Source organism: Medicago sativa, chromosome 7, assembly GCF_051527215.1.
Source record: "Medicago sativa cultivar Bolivia chromosome 7, Bolivia_mono, whole genome shotgun sequence".
NCBI lineage: Eukaryota > Viridiplantae > Streptophyta > Magnoliopsida > Fabales > Fabaceae > Medicago > Medicago sativa.
The window spans coordinates 57,868,625-57,892,288 of record NC_140755.1 but is presented as its reverse complement, the minus strand read 5'-3'; the positions used below and the strand labels follow the sequence as shown (position 1 = coordinate 57,892,288).

At 35.9% G+C, this 23,664-nt stretch overlaps 4 protein-coding genes across 4 annotated transcripts; 2 read left to right on the top strand and 2 right to left on the bottom strand.

Annotated features, from left to right (window-relative positions):
* Positions 1-996: 996 nt before the first annotated feature.
* LOC146907110 (uncharacterized) lies at positions 997-2,286 on the top strand. The gene is made up of 2 exons (XM_085726327.1): positions 997-1,089; positions 1,226-2,286. The coding sequence occupies exons 1-2, from the start codon at positions 1,036-1,038 to the stop codon at positions 1,754-1,756; spliced, it is 585 nt and encodes a 194-aa protein (XP_085582453.1). The 5' UTR covers positions 997-1,035; the 3' UTR covers positions 1,757-2,286.
* Positions 2,287-7,130: 4,844 nt separating this feature from the next.
* Positions 7,131-8,142, top strand: LOC146907109 (BURP domain-containing protein BNM2C-like). The gene has a single exon (XM_085726326.1). The coding sequence runs from the start codon at positions 7,162-7,164 to the stop codon at positions 8,017-8,019; it is 858 nt and encodes a 285-aa protein (XP_085582452.1). The 5' UTR covers positions 7,131-7,161; the 3' UTR covers positions 8,020-8,142.
* Positions 8,143-13,513: 5,371 nt separating this feature from the next.
* On the bottom strand, positions 13,514-16,118 carry LOC146907108 (uncharacterized). The gene is made up of 5 exons (XM_085729032.1): positions 15,439-16,118; positions 15,213-15,345; positions 14,329-14,628; positions 14,129-14,233; positions 13,514-13,807 (listed from the first exon to the last, which is right to left on the bottom strand). Exons 1-5 carry the CDS (start codon positions 16,116-16,118, stop codon positions 13,514-13,516), a joined length of 1,512 nt encoding a protein of 503 aa, XP_085585158.1.
* A 788-nt stretch (positions 16,119-16,906) lies between these two features.
* Positions 16,907-23,263, bottom strand: LOC146907107 (uncharacterized). The gene is made up of 4 exons (XM_085725883.1): positions 19,272-23,263; positions 19,056-19,157; positions 18,292-18,443; positions 16,907-17,040 (listed from the first exon to the last, which is right to left on the bottom strand). Exon 1 carries the CDS (start codon positions 23,261-23,263, stop codon positions 20,717-20,719), a length of 2,547 nt encoding a protein of 848 aa, XP_085582009.1. The 3' UTR covers positions 16,907-17,040; positions 18,292-18,443; positions 19,056-19,157; positions 19,272-20,716.
* Positions 23,264-23,664: the final 401 nt, after the last annotated feature.

The following is a 23,664-nucleotide window of genomic DNA, read 5'->3' as shown; positions in this document are numbered from 1 at the left end:
ATATTGTGATGAAATTCATGTCATAAACATTTTTTTATTTTTAATATAGAGTGGTCTAACCTGAGTCATTTAATTCAATCTGATTTAATATATATACAAATTTTAATATAGAAACCGATTTAAAAAATCGGGTTATCTGGTTTAGACATGCAATTCAATCAATGACTCAATGATTCGACCAATAAACGAATGATCAATGCCTTGATTGGGTTGATCATTGATCTGATTTTTAAAAGATTGTTGTATTTTATTAAATGATAGTGGTTGGTTTCTGATTACCAATTAATGAGTGACTTCTAACAATATAGTCAATTTGATACTTGTATATGAAACTCTAAAAAACTGTGGATCACACGAGATGGAGTCTAGTTGTTGTTATTAGTATGCTCTATTATTTCCCGACTTTCTTGTGTAGAAAAAAAAAGGTTAAATATATTTTTGGCCCCTATAAATATACCAACTTTTCATTTTGGTCCCACTAAAAAATTTCTTCAACGTTTAGTCCCACAAAATTTTTCCATATTCACTTTCCCTCCTTTTAAGTAGACTCTTATGTAGAATTCATATTTTTGAATAATATTTTGCAGAAAAATTTATAATATTATAAGAATCTCTTAAAAAAATAGAATTTTTTAACAAAACATGAATTAAATATGGATTTTTACATTTTTGACGGTTTAAAATTTATATTTAATTCATGTTTTATTAAAAAATTCTAATTTTTTTGGAGGGATTTTTATAACATTCTACACGTTTTTATATAATTTCTTAAAAAAATATAAAGGTTACACATGAGTTAACTTAAAAATAGGGACAAAAAATTGTGATTGAAAATTTTATAGGGTCTAAAAGTTTAAGAATTTTTTTAGAGTAATTAAATGAAAACTTGATATAATTATAAGGATAAAAACATATTTAAAAAAAAATAAGTGCTTTTTTAAAATGAATGCAACCTCAATAGCAGCTATAAAAAGCTTAGTTTATTTGAAGTGGAACTCATCCTCAATGGTGAAGATCCTTTCAAATTGACAAAAGATGGCTACTACGTTAACACTTTACTTTCTCTCTTTAGTCCTTTTCTTCTTTATGGTAATTAAATACTTTCTCTCTATTTATATTGCACTATTTTTTCATAGTTAAAAGTCCTTGCAATTGAAACATCTAGTACGTATTAATTTGGCTAGTTAATTGGCCCCCCTAATATTCACAATGATATCGTTTGTAGAATGGCCAAGGCATCAGTGCTGGAAACTTGAAGACAGAGCTGCAATATCAAAAACGATTTGATTGGGGTGGCCATCAAGATAAGCAACCCTTATTGGTCACTTGGGGCGGTCATGAAGATCAGCAGTCCAAGGATCCCAATCAATTATTTGCTTCGGGTTTCCATGAAACAAACTCAAAATATCTAGAAGATAAGCAACCCTTATTGGTCACTTGGGGTGGCCATGAAGATAAGCAGTCCAAGGATCCCAATAAATTCTTTGCTTCAGGTGTCCATGAAGCCAACTCGCAACCCTTATTGGTCACTTGGGGTGGCCATCAAGATAAACAGTCCAAGGATCCCAATCAATTATTTGCTTCGGGTGTCCATGAAGCCAACTCAAAAGATCTAGAAGATAAGCAACCCTTATTAGTCACTTGGGGTGGCCATCAAGATAAGCAACCCTTATTGGTCGTTAGGGGTGGCCAAGAAGATAAGCAGTCCAAGGATCTCAATCAATTATTTGCTTCGGGTTTCCATGAAGCCAATTGATGACATGCTGTCATTACGTAATTTTTAGGACTTATTGTGATATTTTGATAGAGTTCTCATGCAATTTATACTGTTCTGGAGTGCAAAAAAGCTGAAATATTGAAGTCTGTTTGAAGCAAATCGCGCCACGCCAATTTCAAGCCGTGCTGCGATTTTGGAAGCAAAAATTCATCTTCCCTATTTTAATAAAATCGCGGCACGCCAATATATAGGCGCGGCGCGATTTTGACGGGTCAGGCCCATGACTTCTATAAATACTGCACTCATTCTGAAGAACAAGGGTTACGATTTTGGAGAGCATAGTGCGATTTTGAGACATCGGAGACGGCTAGAAGGGCGATTTCTTCAACCTTTTACCAATTCATGTATGTTTTAATTATTTCATTGATTATGATATTTGAAAACTCGATTATGAGTAGCGAAATCTCTTAGAGATTAGATCCGAGATGAATCTTTGTAACCCTAATTGACACATGTTGCTGTGAAACTCTATTTTGTTTATGAATTCAATTCTAGTTTATTCAATTCAATTGTTCTTAATGCTTTTTATATCTTGATCACATATAACTTGTTTTCGTGAGAACGAATGACCACTGACCATGGCTTTCGACTTAGACCTAATTGAATTATTCTAATAAACAGGGTTAGTCTAGGAATAGATAATCGTTTGTTAGTGATAATAGGTTAACGTTCGGTAAAACCTTCAAGAATTATTAGACCACCTAAGGAATTAGGGGTTGTAGTTTAAGAAGAGGGTCCTAACTCAAGGGATTGATTAGGGCTATTTTGTTAATCATCGTAAATTAGAAGAGGATTCATAACAAATAGGTGCAGTAGACCAATTAGGGGAACTTAGAGGATTCGACGGATCTGATCTCATCTCTCTCCATAATTTCTTAACAAATCTTTATTTTCTGATTCTTGATTTAATTAAAATCAAACCAAATCTACCGCCTAGTGGCAAAACAAAATAAATTTTATACATCCTATTTTTATAACGCAATTGAATTATTGAAGTTAAAAACAGTCCTAGTGGGATCGATATTTTTACTACTTCGATCGTATTTGGTGCACTTGCCAAACGTCTATCAAGTTTTTGGCGCCGTTGCCGGGGACTGTTGATTATTTCAACAAGGCAATTACGTTATTATTTAGGATTTCTGTCTTTTATATTTTTGTATATATATATTAAAAAAAAATTATGCTCTTTGTTTTCTTCTCATTGTACTGTGCTACTGAAAAGTTTATCCAAGTTTTGCAGCTATGATAGACAGGGTACTCCTCTATGACACAGAAGAGATTGCTAAGTTGCAGTATGAAAAATATATGCTATCTTTTAAGATCAAAATTTTGGACAACAAAATCTCGAGTTGTGGTCATTATGAGGCGAATCAACCAAGTAGTGATGGTGAAGGGAAGAAAGAGGTGATCAACATCGATTACAATACTCAACTTCAGAATATTTTAGATGATTTCTTGGTGTCAAATCAAGTTTTATTTGAAAAGTTTGATGTTCAGTGTGGTGATCTTGTTGAGAAAGCACATGAGTCTCAGAGGAAGCTGGTTCAGATGGAGATTGAGTGTCACAAGGTTGTGGTGGAAGAAAATCCAAAAGTGAGGAGTGATGACATTTTCCCGAAGTCTGAACAAACAGGGGTTAAGGAAATCACTCGTGTGCAGATGGTTGCTTGTCCTTCTCTAAGGTGGGAGAGCTTAAATTCCAAAGGTTTAACTGTGAGTGCATGGGAACATCTACTTCTTTGTTACAAATTCATGGAATTCCTACCAAACAAGAGGAAGAAGAAGGATGATGTGTTCTTTCTGACATATTTGCCACCCTAACAGTGGTTGAAGCATCAAGCTCAATGACGTAAAAGAAAGCGCTTGGTGGGAGGCAACCCACTATTTATTTTTCAGGTATGATTTTATTGCTTTCAAAAACAAAAACACAAAATTATTTTTCTTTTCTTTTCTATACGAGGCAGGAAAGTTTAAAAATTTGTTCAAGTGTACCTCATGCCAATAAAATCATGCAAGGTACTGATGTCTTGCATGATTCTCTCCTCAAAAGTTTTTCAAAAATTCATTGACCTCAGGCACTTTTCAAGAAAACCAAATTTTTGGCCTGAGGAAGCTCCCTGTTTGATCAAAATCGCGTTGCGCCTTATATATGGAGTGCCGCGATTTTGCCCAAACAGCCTATAAATACCTCACTGTTCATCATCATTTTCATTCCATTCTTCCTACTTTTCTCTACCAAAACTTCCCTAAACTTCCCATTCACGAATTTTTCCCATCTTCATCTACTTTATCACTTCCTAAACATCATCAAACCACAATCCTATCATAAATTCATCAATCCAAACCATCATCATTCACATTCATTCACAACTTTCCCAAACTTCAGAAAACTTCCCTTTCACCATCTTGCTTAACCACAAATGGCCTCCAATTCACGAAACACCCGCTCAATGAAAGCCACCAACCCCAAGCCATCCACAAGCAAAGCCAAACGCCCTCGTGCCGCATCCGAACCACCCGAAAATGCCATTCATTTCATCAAGGACCAAGCCCAAGAGTTCCACCAATCCATGAAAAGTTTCGAAGTTGTGGGGGAGAGAAAGTTTGACTTCACAAGGCTTGTTAAGTATCCATTCTTTGAGGCTGAATTACGAAGGAGAGGGTGGACGAGGTTGAATGAGATGATCGATGAAGCGAACAACAAAACTGTGATCGTCGAATTCTTTGCAAATGCACGGGTTTCCGATACACCCTTTCAATCTTTTGTACGAGGCAAGAACATTGATTTCAGCCCTGAAGCTCTTAATGCATGGCTGAATGTTCAACCACCGGAGGAGTGTTGGGTTGAGAAATTGAGGAGGGAAATCACTGATGGTTTCAATGCCACCGAGCAAGATCAAGGGGATGGCATCTTTGAAGGATTGAGGACACCAGGGGATGGACACTCGGATGATGATGTGAACATGGGCTGATCTACTGATGGATTAGCATTTTCTGCTTTGTATTTTATTTTCAGTTATTTTTCTTTTGATGTATTTTCTTTATTTTCTTTTTATGTCAAAGTCCATTGAACTTATTTCCCTATTGTAATTGCTCCTGCACTTGTTTATTATTAATGAATTTGTTTTGTTTCATGTGACCTATTCCAGTTTAGTAACAGTTGTTTGATGAAACAGTATTCCAAAAGTTCTAAAGGAGGGGTGACTTGATTCAAAGGCGAAGTGTACGGCGTTGCTAGGTAGTCACATACTTCCAGAAATCTCAGCCATAAGGTTCATTGCCAAATTTTGTTTTTCAATTTACTTATATTTAGATTAGTTTTCCATGCAACTACATTTCTAGAACTTGCATTGTTTCTCTATTATTGATTGGTCTTTGTTAATTACACACTGAGGCAAAAGTGCTTGGTCCTGTGAGCCTTTTTGAAGCCCACCCTGTTTTAATTTGTTGAATTTATCCTTTCTTAACCAATTGTGAGCCGGTAGGATTAGTACTTTTTGTTCGGTGACAAACTACATTACAAGCCTAGAGACTTTTAGGACTTGTCCCATAATGTATTTTCTGAGTTAAGGCATTGTAGAATGTTGCTAAAGATTAAGTTTGAGGTTGCTATTGGAATTTGCAACCAACTAAGTTTGGGGTGGGGGTACTAGAGAATAAGAGAACAAAGAATGAACTTTATCATGAAAAATACACACAAAAAAATGGTGTATCAAAAAAAAAATGAATGAAATTGAATGATGAAAAAAGGGACAAAACATTGAAAATCCGAGTAACTTCAAACTCGATTGTCCCTAAATGTTAAAAATATTCTCTAGTACCTTTGCATTGATTGTTATTCCACAAGGTGAATGATTGAAAGATTGAATTTTGTGTTTTAACTTCCGTAGGAATGCCTAACTCAAATTTTGTGTAGCCTACTTATCCAAATATATCCCACCTTTCACCTAAGCCCCGTTATAACCCTAAAGACCTCAAAAGTGTGTAATGATATTGACTTTGATTGATGTTTAGAAACTTTTCAAGCGTATGGTAATATGTAGACCTGCATGTCGACTGGTAGAACCCTATTTCAATTTGATGCGTGGAGTTGTGAAATGGTGGATGCGAACAAGTCAAATTAGCTCATCTTTAGCTAGAAGGAGAATGAACTTTTGGGTACTACCGTTTTGTCAGGTAACTGTTATTTTACTATCGTTTGTCACTGTTGCGAGCAAATTCCTTGAGGACAAAGAATGGTTTAAATTTGGGGTTGTAATGACATGCTGTCATTACGTAATTTTTAGGACTTATTGTGATATTTTGATAGAGTTCTCATGCAATTTATACTGTTCTGGAGTGCAAAAAAGCTGAAATATTGAAGTATGTTTGAAGCAAATCACGCCACGCCAATTTCAAGCCGTGCTGCGATTTTGGAAGCAAAAATTCATCTTCCCTGTTTTAATAAAATCGCGGCACGCCAATATATAGGCGCGGCGCGATTTTGACGGGTCAGGCCCATGACTTCTATAAATACTGCACTCAATCTGAAGAACAAGGGTTACGATTTTGGAGAGCAAAGTGCGATTTTGAGACATCGGAGACGGCTAGAAGGGCGATTTCTTCAACCTTTTACCAATTCATGTATGTTTTAATTATTTCATTGATTATGCTATTTGAAAACTCGATCATGAGTAGCTAAATCTCTTAGAGATTAGATCCGAGATGAATCTTTGTAACCCTAATTGACACATGTTGCTGTGAAACTCTATTTTGTTTATGAATTCAATTCTAGTTTATTTAATTCAATTGTTCTTAATGCTTTTTATATCTTGATCACATATAACTTGATTTCGTGAGAACGAATGACCACTGACCATGGCTTTCGACTTAGACCTAATTGAATTGTTCTAATAAACAGGGTTAGTCTAGGAATAGATAATCGTTTGTTAGTGATAATAGGTTAACGTTCGGTAAAACCTTCAAGAATTATTAGACCACCAAAGGAATTAGGGGCTGTAGTTTAAGAAGAGGGTCCTAACTCAAGGGATTGATTAGGGCTATTTTGTTAATCATCGTAAATTAGAAGAGGATTCATAACAAATTGGTGCAGTAGACCAATTAGGGGAACTTAGAGGATTCGACAGATCTGATCTCATCTCTCTCCATATTTTCTTAACAAATCTTTATTTTCTGATTCTTGATTTAATTAAAATCAAACCAAATCTACTGCCTAGTGGCAAAACAAAATAAATTTTATACATCCTATTTTTATAACGCAATTGAATTATTGAAGTTAAAAACAGTCCTCGTGAGATCGATATTTTTACTACTTCGATAGTATTTGGTGCACTTGCCAAACTCCTATCACCAACTCAAAAGATCTAGAAGATAAGCAACACTTAATGGTCACTTGGGGTGGCCATCAAGATAAGCAACCCTTATTGGTCACTTGGGGTGGCTACGAAGATAAGCAGTCCAACAATCCCAATCAATTACTCGTTAGGGGTAACCGTGAAGCCAACTCAAAAGATCTAGAGGATCACCCATCTTCGAATCCTGATCACACAGAAGCTTTCAAGTTAGGATTTTTCAGTTTGGATGATCTACATGTTGGAAATGTAATGCCCCTACAATTTCCGGTCCAAAAAGTTCCTCAATTCCTTTCGAAAAAGGAGGCTGACTCAATTCCTCTCTCACTCTCACAGCTCACAAGGGTTTTACATCTCTTGTCAATCCCTCAAGATTCTCCACAAGCCATATCTATGAGAAAAACACTTGAACATTGTGAAGCTGACAGAGTCAGAGGGGAGACCAGGATGTGTGTCAACTCCGTAGAGTCCATGCTTAAATTTGTTGACACAATAATTGGTTCAGAAGCCAAACATGATATTCTCACAACCAGCAACCCATCACCCTCAGCCATCCCTCTCCAGAAATACACCATATTGGAAGTATCACACGATATTAATGCATCTAAATGGGTATCTTGCCATCCCATGCCATATCCATATGCCGTTTACGGTTGTCATCACATAGCTACAGGGAGTAAAGTGTTCAAGGTATCTTTGGTTGGTGATGAGAATGGAGATAAAATGGAAGCTCTTGGAATGTGTCATTTGGATACATCTGATTGGAACCCAGATCATAAGTTATTCAAAACAATAGGAATCAAGCCTGGGAATAATTCTTCAGCGTGCCACTTCTTTCCTGTAAACCATCTTTTGTGGGTTCCGCGACAGCCTTCAAAATCCACCATGTGAAGGAGTTGATCTATCTAGATCTCTATGTAAAATAAATAAATAATAAACTGGTTAATCAACATTACCAATCCACAGTAGCTAGCAATAGCATATGCATGCTGCTGAGTGATGAGTGATCACCAATTTCCTTCTATGCGTCTTGTTTGTTAAATTAAGTAATGTGTGTTGGTATATGACAAATTTCTTGTAGTGTATCAAAATTATCAATACACCTCATTGTTTTGTTAGAAAATAATGTTATTGATTAAATTGACCAACACAAAATACATTTGAGAACTAAATTTACTATCTAAAAACATCATGAGGAAAATGGCTAATAAAAACGACAAATGCATATGTATTTGTAATTTAAATCTGCTCAAATTTAACGTAACTCCAACCACTCCCACTACATTATTAAAATGGTGGCAACTCAACTACTCCGACCTTTTTTTTTTTTTTTTGAGTAATCAACTAATCCCACCATGTTATATCTCTTGCGCTTTTGTAACCAAAAAAAAATAAAATCTCTTGCGCTTTTTATGTTATTATGTATGGTTTTTCCAACCACAGGCTATCTAATGTATACGCGAGTTAAACGAGTTATTACCCTGTTTTCCTCGTGTCACGCAAGTTACCACGTATCCGGTCCTAATTGAGAAACTATACTAGAAGCTATATTGAGAAACTGGTTTTTGATAACTTTCACAAGAAAAAAAGAGTAAGCTCGCTCGCCCTAGCCAAACCCATCTTTTTTATCGAAACCACATCTTTGTCGAAGTTGAAATGCTTGTTTATAAAGCAAACATAGTTATAAGACTTATCCCTTAGAGAGTTTGTGGCCTTATCTTTCTTCTTCTTAGTATGTGCGGTGTTTTTTTTACCGTTGTTATAACCTTCTCAAGCTGCATCTTTGGTAGTTTTTTCTAGGACTAGATTTCCATCACCCATTTGTAGTACCATGTCACTTTTCTCATACAATTTTCTGCTAGCTTGATTTAAACCATATAAAGGCTAAAATAGCTTGCGCACTTGATTAGGTTTGGAGTACATGCATCTTCTTGTAAGTCTCCATGGAGAAAGTCATTGTTGACATCCAATTGGTGAAGATACCAATGATTAATTGAGGCAAAAAAAATGACTACTCTGATAGTTATGAGCTTAGCAACAGGAGAGTATGTGTCAAAATAATCTAGACCTTCTATTTGGTTATATCTTTTAGAAAATAGTCTAGCTTTGTAACTTTCAATGGTATCATATGCATGGTGCTTGATTTTATATATCCATCTGTTATGGAAATGTAAAAAAACTGAAATTCATTTCTCTTGAATGTAATAACAGAGTACAAGAAGTATTTATAGGAGTACAAAGCTTCTATGTACATGCTAAAGTAACTTGCTTATCAAGTTATTATTAACTTCACTATTATTACTTGCAATGCAAGCTATGTCTCTAGCTATATTACTATCATCTTCCTTATTCTCTAACAGTCCCCCACAAGCTGGGACATGGTATATGTCAAGCATTCCCAGCTTGGACATTAATGTATGAAATGGTTGAGGAAGTAGAGGCTTTGTGAAGAAATCTGCAAGTTGTTCCTTAGAAGATACTGGCAGAAGCTTCATGATACCAGCTTGCATCTTCTCTCTAACCAAATGACAGTCAATCTCTAAATGTTTTGTCCGTTCATGGAAGACAGGGTTGGCAGCTATGTGAATGGCGCTTTGATTGTCACAATAGAGGGCAGGAGGCTTAATAAGAGTCACATGCAAATCTTTGAGCAAGTAAAGGATCCATTGAAGCTCACAAGTAGCAGCTCCCAATGCTCTGTACTCTGCTTCAGAAGAAGACCTGGAAACAGTCAATTGTTTCTTGGTTCTCCATGAGATGAGAGATTTTCCAAGATAAAAGCATTGGCCAGAGATTGATCTCCTAGAGTCCAGGCACCCTGCCCAATCAGCATCTGAGAAGCCTGAAAGCATCAGAGAAGAATCTCTAGGAAAGAAAAGGCCTTGACCAGGGCATTTCTTCAAGTATCTTAACACTCTAGTAGCTGCTTGAAAGTGCTTCTCAGTTGGTGAAGAAAGAAACTGGCTGAGCTGCTGAGTGGCAAAAGTGATATCTGGCCTGGTATTGGTGAGATAGATCAATCTCCCTATTAATCTTTTGAATGAGGGAACATCATGATAGGGAGGACTGGAATCCTGATGAACTTTGCATGATGGGTAAGAAGGAGTTGAAACAGGTTTGGATCCCAAATAACCAGTATCAGAAAGAAGATCCAAACAATATTTCCTCTGACATATGGAAATTCCTTGAGAGGAATGAGCAACTTCTAAACCAAGAAAATATTTAAGCTGGCCTAAATCTTTGATTTTGAATGCTGCATGTAAAATATTCTTGATGGATTGAAACTCATGCAGAGAAGTGCCAGCTATAATCACATCATCAACATACACTAAGAGCACGGTGAAGGAACTGGCATTTTGTTTGATAAACAATGAATGATCATAGTTTGATTGAGTGTATTGATGTTGAACAAGAAGAGAGGTGAGTTTTTCATACCACTTTCTGCTTGCCTATTTAAGTCCATAGAGTGACTTCATGAGCTTACCCACCTGGTTTGGTTTAGAAGTTGTGACACCTGGAGGTACAATCATGTAGACATCTTCCTGTAAATCACCATGAAGGAAAGCATTGTTACATCTAATTGATGAATGTGCCAATTATTGATGGATGCTAGGGCAATAACAGTTCTCACTGTGGTAAGCTTTGCAACTGGTGAATAGGTGTCAAAGTAGTCAAGTCCTTCAATTTGATTATATCCCTTAGCAACCAATCTTGCTTTGTACCTTTCAATAGTGCCATCTGCATGATGCTTAATTTTGTATATCCACCTGCACCCTATAGGTTTAACATCAGGTGGTAAATCCACCAGTTTCCAAGTACCAGTATTTTCAAGAGCTTTCAGTTCAGCTTGCATGGCCTGCTGCCAACAAATGTGCTTGCTTGCTTCATCATATGTAGTTGGTTCAGATTGAGAGTCAATTGACAAAGTAAAGACACATTGAGATGGAGACAAACTGTTATAAGAAACTGACTCAGAAATGGGATACTTGACAGACAAATCAGAAGAGACATTACTGCAGACATAGTCTTGCAAATGGGATGGAGGATTTGATATTCTAGAGGAGTGTCTGAGAATGGGAGGTGGTGTAGGAGATGATGGTTCATCATGGGAAGGTTCAGGGTCATTGACGGTGGCAGGAAGGGAAGGAGAAGTATGAACAGGTGGGTTACTTGTGATGCAAGAATCTGAGGCAAAATAGTCCCAAGAGGTGGTAATGGAAGAGGAATTTGAAGGATATGGTAAAATGTGTTCATGATAAACAACATTTCTGGAAACATAAATTTCTATAGAGTTGAGATCTAAAAGGGTTGATCCTTTGAATCCAACAGAGTAACCTAAAAATATGGATTTTTTGGCTCTTGGAGACAGTTTAGTTTTATGTGCTTGAAGAGTGGTAGAGTAACAAAGAGATCCAAAAACTTTGAAGGATTCAAGATCAGGTAACTTGTTATGAAGTAATTGGTATGATGATTTATTGTGTAGGTTAGGAGAAGGAACTCTATTAATGATGAAAGTTGCATGCAGGAGAGCATAAGACCAGTAACATGAAGGAAGTTTGGATTGGTAAAGTAAGGCTCTGCCTACATTAAGAATGTGTTGGTGTTTCCTCTCAACCCTACCATTTTGTTGTGGTGTTTCAACACATGGCCTATGATGAACAATTCCTTTGGAAGCATAAAAGGAAGAGAGCAAAAATTCAGGTCCATTGTCAGTTCTGATGGTTTTAGGAGTGATTTGAAACTGGTTTTCAATGAGACAAATGAAATTTTTGACATGTTGAGAGACTTCAGACTTGGATTTTAAAAGGACAATCCAAACAAATCTGCTATAATCATCTAAAATGGTGAGAAAGTATATATGGTTATTAACAGAAGTGATGGACAAAGGTCCCCAAATATCAAAGTGTAAAAGTTGAAATTTGCTAGTTGCAACAGATAAACTTGAGGAAAAGGGGAGTTTTCTTTGTTTGGCAAATTGACATATATCACAAGTTGCATGAGAATAAAAGGTAAGACCAGGATAAAGGTGAGACATAGATGAAAGCCTCTTATTTGAAACATGACCTAATTTGAAGTGCCATAAGGCAGAAGCAGGAATAGTATGATTGACATCAACATTATTGACATTGACTTTATTGGTTAAAAATGAATCAAAAAATCCTAAGTCTAATCTATAGAGACCTTCAAATTGATTACCCAAACCAATCATCCTCTGGGATTGAAGATCCTGTAAGAAACATTTCTTGTCATGAAAGTTGGCATAACAATTCAGGGACTCACAAACTTTAGAGATGGAAATCAAGTTCAAATTGAACAAAGGAGAAAACAAGACATTATCAATATAAAATTGAGGTGAAAAATGAATGGTACCAGCATGTTCAACTAACACTGATGTGCCATTAGGTAAATTCACAGGTTTAGGCAAGATTTTGTGATATGAAGTAAACCAGTGTGTGGAAGAAACAATGTGTTCATTGGCTCCTAGGGAAAAATTCCTCGAAAAACAAGCCTATTTCGTAGGAAAACATTGTTTTCCTAGGGATTACCGAGGAAATCAGTTGTAGGAAATTTTAGATCTATTCCTACAAGTTTTCCGAGGAAATGTTGTTTCCGAGGAATTTACCTAGGAAAGTTTTGTAGGAAAGCACTTTGCAGACTGCCAAAACTGACACATGCTTTCCGACGAAATTTTGGTAGGAAAGCATTTTGCAGGCTACCCCACACTTTCCGACGAAAGTTTCCTAGGAAACATTAATAATTAAAAAAACATTAAATTAAATCCAAATTTTCAATTTGAAATGAAAATTTGAAATGAAAATGGCACCAAAATTTCAGAACAAATTCAAATTAAAAAAAAAAAACAAATAAATAAAGTGCGCCAAAATTTCAAAAACACCCAAATTTTTTTGAGAATTTGTTTCTATAATGTTGATAATAATTACATAAAATTCATTAAGGCAACTAAAATTATCTTTAACAGTGGTGAGGCAACCATAATTTTCTTTGACAGTGGTGATGTACCACTGCAAACCACCTAAAACAACCCCAAAAGTGCCCCAAATCAGTCCCTAACCAAAAAACCTGCTAAAAACAACACCAAAATACACAACAAGAATAAAAATTACTCGCTATGATCTTCATCCCGCTCGCCGTCCTCATCATCATCATCAACGTTGTCATCGTCGTCATGTGATCGGTCTTCTTGAACCGATGGTGATGATTGACTCGATGGCGACGATGATTCCAATGTTTTCCTACTCTTCATGCCACCCATCCTTTTCGTAACCATCCTTTTGAGTTCTCTCATTTCATCTGCTTGTTTGACCAGCAATTCCCTTAACTCATTCTCCGATTCTTCTTTCTTTGCCAATGCCTCCTTTTGAGATTACAACTCCTGGTTCATTCGTTGTATCATTGCTTGCATCTCAAGAGGCAGATCCCGAGAACGAGATGAGGACTCTGGTGGAGGAGGAACATAGAACAAATCTCCATGTACCACATTGCCGGCTAACGGCCCAAGACCGTACATTCTACCCTTTCTTCCTTTTCCTCCATCCAGTCTTCCTTTTTCTGCAGCCTTTGCCCATAATTGAAGTTTAATGGGGAAGGGAATTTCTGGATATGATGGAATCTCAAGATTCTCCTCCAAAAACTCTGCTGCATTCGTGCGATAAGCTGCCTATAAAGAAAAGTAATAAACAATAAAGTCAAAACCGAGAAGGAAAAAAACACAGACACAGCAGCAGCAAGCAAGCCACAAACAAAAAGTGCTGATAGCTTCAATCTCAAAAATGAAAGGCACCAACCAACAAAAAACGCTGGCAAACAGAACAGAACATGACAACATTTTCTAGGCAGCAGCTATAGCTTTAATAATTTAACTAACAATGTGATATTTATAAGCATCAAATAAAAATGAAAGGCACCAATTGACAATGCATACATATGACCGACACATCCTTTGAACACATCAGAGAACAGAAAATTATTAAAAATTTACCTGGGTATTGCTAGCTCTAGCATCGACATACCGACCAAGATTCTGACTGAAATGAGTCTCATCATGGATCTCTTCCGGATAAGGATATCTACCCAATCTATTTCGCTAATTGTACACATAAATATTAACCAATTAGAACATTTGGCAAAATTAATATATACATATATAAAAAATATTAATAGTTAAATATATTTTTTTACCAAATTTCTAGCATGGGTAGCGGAACTGACAGAGCCTTGTGCGTGCAACTGTCCTCCTACAATAGATGCTTTATTCGCCTTGTTAGCTTTGGACCGGTTCTTAAAATGTGGATCTTCATTCCAATACGTCAGCAATAAGTCCCAGCTTTTTTCTCCGATCCATTCTGTACGATAATTGCCCTTACGTTTTTTCAATTCCTGCCGTTCATCATACAATAAATCTGATAAACGTCTTGCAGCTACCCTATGAAAGTTTCTCTCTACAAGAGTGTGATGATGAGATTCCCATCTACAAAAATCCTGCAATAAAAAAAATGATTTATCTATCTGGAGCCATTCCCCATTTTCGTATCAAACCATTCTAATCATCAAGACTTCTTAGCTCGCTGCAAAACGTCCAATTGTATCTTAATTTTCCAATGATGTTTATATTCAATAATCCAAAAATTACAAAAATAATTCTTGATAACGTATCGTAAAAGAAGAGTGAAGAGAAGCATAACCCTAAGATCGCTTATAGGAAAAGCTAAAATTAAGCAATCAGGGAAGGAACAATCTGGCTGGCTAATGGATCAAGATACAAAAGACAGTAGAAAGAAAATCAAGCAAACTCTAAACTCAAGACATCAAAATCATACATGCTCTCCTACAACACTAAAGATTGAACAAAAAGAATTTACTTGAGGCTCCATGCTATGGATGAAGGAGATCATTATTATGACAAACCACATTGCAGAAGAGCAATTTCAAAATCAATTTGTATGTTTTGCAATCAAAGTTAAAGATTAAAAACAATAATCAATGGCTCATTGAAGAAATTTGATTTAACTAATCAAAACTTGGAGGTTCTTTTTTATTTATGAACTAAGGAGAAAAGTATTTACCGAAAAGTATTTAAAAAGGTCATTCCTGTCATCGGTAGTAAGATCTGTATATACAGCCCAACGCCTATCTTTAGGGTAAAACGTCTGGATCGCCATTCTAATATGTTCTGATACTCCGTGGGATGGCTCCAACCTACAAATTTGAATTGTTAATTAAATTATGCATTTAAAAAACTAATAAGAATTAGGTCAAACATAGGTAACAAATTAAATTTTTATTACTTACGTTTCAGGTGTTGGTGTAACCACAACAAGTTTATCCACATACTCCCAGTCTTCAATGATGTGACGCCGTTGTCGTCGTTGTTGATCACCCCCAGATGGTACCTCTTCATTTTGGTTGTTTTGTTGTTGTTGTTGTTGTTGTTGTTGTTGTTGCTGTTGAGGACGTTGATCAGCAAGTAAGGCTAGGAAATTGCCAGTTTGCATAAGATCTTGCATCAGTTCCGTTGATGATTGTGATGGAACGGATGTGTTAAATCCTTGTCGGACATTATATGGGGTGGTGTTGTAATTTGGCGAGTGTGTGGATGGCAGAGTAAATCCAAGCATGGCAAAACCAGGATTAGAATATATGGGGGGCTGGCTAGTAGTAGCCTGACTAGTAGTAGCTGCTGGAAATGATGCGAGAAGACTAGGCAGGAATGGGGCAGGAGGATTAGGCGGGAATGGTGCGGGAGGAATAGTCGGGAATGGAGTGGAGTAAGGAGGTGGAGTAGTAGCAGTACGAATAGGAGTACCTGTCCGTTCATCAATGTTACGGAAGGTAACCCCCGTCGGCCGAACCCACTGTCTGGTAGGGTTCGAGGAAACATCTATTCTTCCATTCTTCTTTTTCTTCGGCTTCCCATGATCTACAGCATGAGCCTTACCCCTATCCTTGTCTCGCCCAGACATCCCTGTCATAATTATACAATAAACAAAATTAATAGAGATAGCAGAAGAAAGAGTAAACGAATCAGTTTGAAGTTTTAACTTCAACAACCAAGTGCAACAAACATTGACTATATACCACTACGTATATCATGGCACAGTCTAACACATCATGCAGAAATAAAATCATTATATAATATACATGAATACAATCATAGATGTCAAAATTAATAAAATCTGTAGCATAAGGAGCATTGAATTCTCATTAAGCTTGTATAGTAGTCAACGATCATGTTGTTATTAGGTGCTGATCTTTTGTTGTTATTAGGTGCTGATCTTTTGGAGTCTGTTTTCCTAAAATGACTCTAGAAATATCATTGTATATTATTTGTAATTATTAGCATTACTTATTAACATTACTTCAAATAAGGGGAGCCTAAGCTAGGCATAATGATTAACTAATACCTTCATTGTTATGCACCAAACCAGTTTATGTGCATCTGACTCTGTGTTTGCTTAAGGATGACCAAGTAAAATTAGAGTGGAAGTAGTGTGCAGGTGTGCGTAAAAGAATTCTATACAATAAACATAACTCAATCAGGTGACCCTAAATGGTAATGCATAGGTGACATCAATTCTGTCCAATTTGAACTGTAAATCAATTGTATATATTTGCACCTTATATCAATGTACTCAAGACTTCAAATTGTTTCATGATGTCTTACTGTCACAACTTCTTCGGCCGCGATTTCATTACCACTCAACTAAATAAAAAGGAATACACACACAAGAAATAACATAAACTACCATTCAGTGGCAGCACCAAATATCAGCAATGGATTGTTAACAAGCCTCGGCTCTTACAGTCTTTGATTAAGCTACTTCGATATATTCATACGCTCGTTGGCATCCTCAGGTATATCTACGTACTCCATGGAAGCTCTTCTCTTGTGTACTATTAAAAGAAAAGCAAAAAATCAATTATTTTAACAAAAACGGTTCGGTATCAATTTTTTAACTTAATCCAGATTAAATGGATATGATTTGGTTTTAAAAAAATCCAGATTTTAAGACCAAATTTTACAAAAAAAAAAAATACAAATTTTGTTAAAATAAGAAACATGCATGTCGTACAAAAAAATGCACCAGCAAAAGCTACAATAATCATTCCACAATTAAACATGCATCTGAGACTCAACAATGATGGATGTGATTGACTAAGACTCTACAAATGCTAGCTGCTATATAACATCATAGTTTTAGAGTAACCAACACTTAAATTTAAGGAAAACAAAGTTGCAGGCCTACAACTAAAACTTAATCCATTTTGATACAAACTGCAAAATAAATGATTTAATCATAGAGAACTATATCAGATTTGACCAAGCCAAAATAACAGTTAGATAAAAGCTTAAGCATAGTTCCTACTTCAGTTTTGTCTCATTCAAATGTATAGTCTTAATATAGATGCAAACAACAATGAGTTAAAAGCTTAGTTCCTACTTCAGTTCTGTGTATAACGAAAATGATATAAAAGTTGTAAAACAAAACAAAACAAAACAAAACATAGTAAAAGAATCAAAACAAGCCAATGTTGAATAAATAATAATTGAGTCAGAACTTGTAATTGCAAACACAGTTATGGCTTCTTCACTATCGGACACAAAAACATTACTTCATACTCATTTGAAATAGTGAATTTCTCAGCGGTTTCTTGATCACATTCATTTGATAGAGTATTTAAAAATTTATAAAAGACATTGCTATCTATATAAGTGAATATGCTTGTCTCATTTTTGCATTCAAACAAAATTACTCCTATAAATTATTCCAGACAGACAAAGAAAACAGTAAATGACATGCTGCAATATACAAGAATTCAATTTTTGATAGTTGAAATGTCATGTTAGTATATATTTATTTTTGTCCTTAATTTGTTTTAGCCTCTCATACTTCTTGAGTAATTTGTTTTAGACTAACAAATTGTGATTATATGTTCAGCCGTTACTGACATCGATACGAGTGGCATTCATGCCTTTGAAGAATTACATAGAAGTCTTGAAAAAAGAAGTGTTCAGGTAACAAAATTAATCATGTCTGCTAAGATTTACCATATATGTATATGAAGAATCTTGGTTCATTTATACACTATATGATATAAATTATGATACTATATGATAGGACAAGTTAATATGTTAATTCTTACCATGAGTGCGTTACTTGTTTGAGCAGCTTGTTCTTGCAAATCCTGGTTCAGCAGTGACAGACAAACTTTACACATCGAATTTGGCCAACATAATTGGTCAGGACAATATTTTCCTCACTGTTGCAGCAGCTGTTGCAAATTGTGCTCCAAAGCTAGATGTGAACCCATGAAAATTTAGTTAAGAGAAAAAAAAATGGAATGTGAGAATGATGAAATGGACAGTGGCATAGTGGTTTTCATTTCAGCTTAGTAGATGATAGCAAAGTCAAAAGGATGAAAGATACTAAAGACGAGAGATATTATATGATATGATATCAATAACAAAAGGTTACATCTAAACACAACTGTAGAGATTTTTCCTTTTGAAAATGTTAAGTGAATTAGGTTGCATCTCATACATAGTAAATTTTCAGAATCATTGAATATTTGAATTGGTACTTAGAGATGAATACAAAGCTATTTTATTTGAGGTATGGTCTGACATTAAAGTCATACATCTTTCTTTTGTTGGACTCAAACATTGGTTTACACTAATCTGAGAGACTAGCATCCTCCACTGAATCAAATCTCATTGTTTCATTCCTCCGATGAATAATATCCATGTAATAATCCTTGTAAAATCGACAAAATATGGTTCTAATCCTTATAAAAGAGTAAACCAAGACAAACAATGCAGTTATGCCACAAAAAATGTAAATAAAAAGCTTTTTTTTTGGTCGAAAATATATTTCATTCATTCAAAAAGGCAGCAGGAAATTAATTACCGTAAGAGGATGAGAGAACTTAGTCCTAAGAAGCTCTTTGATATCTTTTCTAGCCCTCAGGGTTTCAATAGATTGTTGAAATAGATTGCTGCACCGAACAAGCTGCCACCAGCAAGGACGAACAGGAACAGCTTAGGTTACAAATTAACTAATTATATCAAAAATCAAATAAAAAAACAACATTAGGGTAAGAAAAAAATTAGGGTTAGAGTGTACCTTGAGCTGGGAAAGGAGATTTGAAGCAAAATCGATTGAGTGAAGGAATGAGGAACGGTGAAGAAGAGGAACAGTTCGATTGCTTCGATTAGGTCAGCCACGGAAGAGTAACAGTGAAAGAAGAAGAGGAACGGTGAAGAAGAGGAACGATGAAGAAGAGGATAGAAGGAGAGGAACGGTGACGAAGAGGAAAATCGATTAGGTTTTGGAGTGTATGGAGACTTAGGTTTTTGATTTGGGGGGAAAGTGAGATTGAGGGATTAAGTGTTTTGGAGGTTTGGAGGGAGAGTGAAATTGGAATCTGGAAAAGAGGGGGAGTGTGAAAATCCTGGAGGGAGAGTGAAATTGACGGGATATAATTTTACTTTCTACAATATCTTATAAATAATTTAATTTCTTTATAAAATATAATTTAATTTTTTTAATATATTAGATAGATAGATAGATAAATGATATAAGAAGTTAAATATATATAACTAAGATGATAAAATCATTACGTTGAACATAAATATTTTATTATTATGATAAAATAATAACATTAAAGGAATCATGTGTTTTATCAAGGGTTATTCATCATCATCATAATAAAAATCATCCACATTGTTGTCAGGGTTATTTGCATCTTCCCCATTGTCTCTAGAGTTGCTTGACTCCTCCCCACTATCAGTGTCAATAAGTAACATTTGAGCTAACATATCAGCATCAAGTTGCTGACCGTCAACATCTCTGTCAACCAAATTTGTAACAGGATCGACTTCAATCACATCTGGAACATGTGATATTTCATCATCTTGGTAAGGTATTTCTTTATCTGGAACTTCTGTCTCAAATTGACCTCTTGGTTTACACTTGATAGCAGCACACCATCCACGTTTGCGCCGGTGATGAGAAGGATAGGGTACATAATACACTTGACTAACTTTACTTGCCAAAATGAAAGGGTCAAATGCATTATACATCCTGTTCATTCGTACATCGACAGTTTTATGCTTTGGATGAATTTTCATCCCATTTGCAGGGTCAAACCAGTCACAATAAAACAATACAACTTTGTTAGGTTCATCTACATATAGGTAAGTTACTTCAAATATGTGTTTGATCAAACCGTAGAAGTCATCTTCACCTCCATCACTGATTCCTTTGACGTAAACACCACTGTTAATTGTTTTTTTGCCCACTGACCGCGATTGAGTATGAAATTTAAACCCATTGACAAAGTAAGTGTCCCATTATTTGACTTTTCTTCCCGGACCTTCGGCTAATCCTCTCAAATGATATATTTGTGTAGTCGGATGAGAATTTAACAATTGATGCTTAAACCATCCTTGAAAACTTGTATATATGTTACCGATATTTAATCCTTGAAATATCTCAATGTATGGTCCAACTTCGCTGCAATTAATCATCACATGAATTGTCACTGACTGCAACTCTGCGTCGTTCATCTAATAATATTTTCCTGGATGACAAGGACGTCCTTGGTGACGAAAAACTGATAAGGCAGACTGAAACCCTTCACTTTCAACAATAACTTCATTTCGTGTATTTCTTGGGGTCAAAATCAACGGGTTGAAGTAATGAGAGATGAAATAGTTTGTTTCCCGACGGACGTAAGCTGCAACTATTGATCCCTCAACCCTTGCTTTATTTCTCACCATTCGCTTTGCATAACCCATGAAACTTTCAAAAGGATACATCCACCTATATTGGACAGGTCCACCGAGCCAAGCTTCGTATGCGATATGCACAGGAAGATGTTCCATAGAATCAAAGAAACCCGGGGGGAAAACTTGCTCCAATTTACAAAGAGTGATAGGCATATTTTGATCCATTTTAACAAGTTCATCCATCCTCAAGGTTGAAGCACACAAGTCTTTAAAAAATTGGCTAATTTCAGCCAATGGTTTTAGAACATTGTTTGGCAATGAACTAAACGCAATTGGTAGTAAGCGTTCCAGGAAAACGTGGGAATCATGACTTTTCATTCTATGCAGTCTTCCTGAGTTGACGTCGACACACCTCGACAAGTTAGAACAATATCCATCTGGCATCCTCAATTCTTTCAACCATTGACAAACAGATTTTGCTTCATCAGCAGTAAGACTATAAATAGCCTTGGGTTTTAGATATTTTCCATTTGGAAGAAGTTGCAGCTCCATTTCTGGTCTGTTACAATGCAATGGCAAGTCCATTCTAGCCTTCTCATTATCTTTTGTTTTACTAGAGACATTCATCACCGTGTGAATTATATTGTCACAAAAGTTCTTTTCAATGTGCATCACATCAAGATTATGTCTTAGTAAATTATCTTTCCAGTAAGGGAGATCCCAGAAGATACTTCTTTTTGTCCAATGATGTTTTTCACCGTATTCTGGGTGTCTGACTCTTTTGCCAACATCTGTGAATTTTAAAAGTCCTAGTTCATTGACTCTACGGTATACTTCCTCTGATGTTGTCCTAGGAGGCGGACCACCTTTTTCTGTTTTTCCTTTAGTAAACAAATTCCTCTTCTTACGAAATTCATGTGTCGCTGGTAAAAACGGACGATGACAGTCAAACCACGAATGCTTTCTTCCGTGATGCAACCATATGGCCTTTGTGCGTTCCATGCAATGTGGACAAGCTAATCTGCCATGAGTCGACCATCCAGACAACATTCCATATGCAGGAAAGTCGTTAATAGTCCACATCAAAGCTGCCCTCATTCTAAAATTCTTCTTCCTTGCAATATCATATGTCGATACACCGTTCCACAATCTATTCAAATCATCAATTAAGGGTTGTAGATACACATCTATACCATCTAAGGGGCTCGTAGGTCCTGGTACAATACAACTCAAAAACAAATAAGGCTTTGACATGCACATCTCAGGAGGAAGATTATACGGGGTAAGAAGAATTGGCCAACAAGTATAAGGCGTTGCTGATGCTTGGATATACGGAATAAATCCATCAGAGCATAATCCAAGCCTCACATTACGTGGATCTTCTGCAAAATCTTGATGTACTTGATCAAAGTGCTTCCATGCCACTCCGTCACAAGGATGTCGCATCACACCTGAATTAGTTTTATTGTAATAATGCCACGTCATTTTATCGGCCGTGTGAGTTGATGCAAATAATCTCTGCAATCTTGGTATTATTGGCAGATAAAACATTGAATTGACTGAGACTTGTTTCTTCTTCTGAGAACCGGCATCATCACATACTTCATACCTCGGTGCATTGCAAAATTTACACGCCACCAACGCCTCATCATTTTTACCAAATTCGTTGTCGTAAAATAACATGCACCCATTAACGCAACAATCAATAGTTTTAACTTCCAATCCCAACTTCTCCACCAACTTTTGAGTCTCATAATAACTCAAGGGCAAATTGTCCTTTACAGGAGTTGCGTCCCTCATGATATTTGTATAACACTCTGAGCCTTCTTCGGCTACACTCCAATCTGACGCGGCAGCTAAAAGCCTCACACTCATGGATAACTTAGAATCAGACGATCCTTCAAACAACAGCTTGTTTACTTCTTGCATCATCTTGTAAAACTTCAACGCTTTCTCATTCGGGATTGTCTCCTCTTCACCACCCTCGTTGTAAGACAGGTTCACCCCAAGAGCATCACCGACCATATCTTCCATCACGCCAAAGTTTTCAAACTCCATACGCGCATCACTGCTTGAAGCGTGCATATTAACATCAGACTCGGTATTATTTGTCGGCTCTTGTTCACCGTGATAAATCCACACATAATAATTCTCCATAAACCCAAGGTCCTTTAAATGGTTTAGAACATCTTTTGGGCTCCGAATCAACCTACACGTACATTTAACACACAGACATCTTATCCCTCCCTCCAATTGAAAGGCATCTTGCGCCATGGCGTAAGCAACAAAATCACGAACTCCATCCACAAAAGCCGCCTTAAGTTTCCTTTTCCCAGGATATTTTCTATCGTACATCCAACTACGATGGAAAATATGTTGGTCCATTTTTCGCGTCATTGCAGTTGACTCAAATTAGTTCCATTTTTTATACGTAAATATTTTTCTAATATAAATAACAATTTTTTTCTAATCACCTAAATATTTAGAAATTTGTACAAAATAAACATGGTATCGCATAAAAATTATATAATATTTTATATTTTATGACTAAAATATATAACATTTTGTAATCTATATCACATTTTCTAAAATTTGTATGAAATAAATTGCGCGCATATACAACTTACGAACCACAAATAAATGTTAAGCGCGGACACCAAAACTAATTCCCACAAAATAATTCACATATGTCATATTAATTAACTTCATAATTTTTTCACTAATTTACATTATTTTTCTAACAAACTTTATTATACATATTTCTTTACTAACTTAACCTTTTTTTT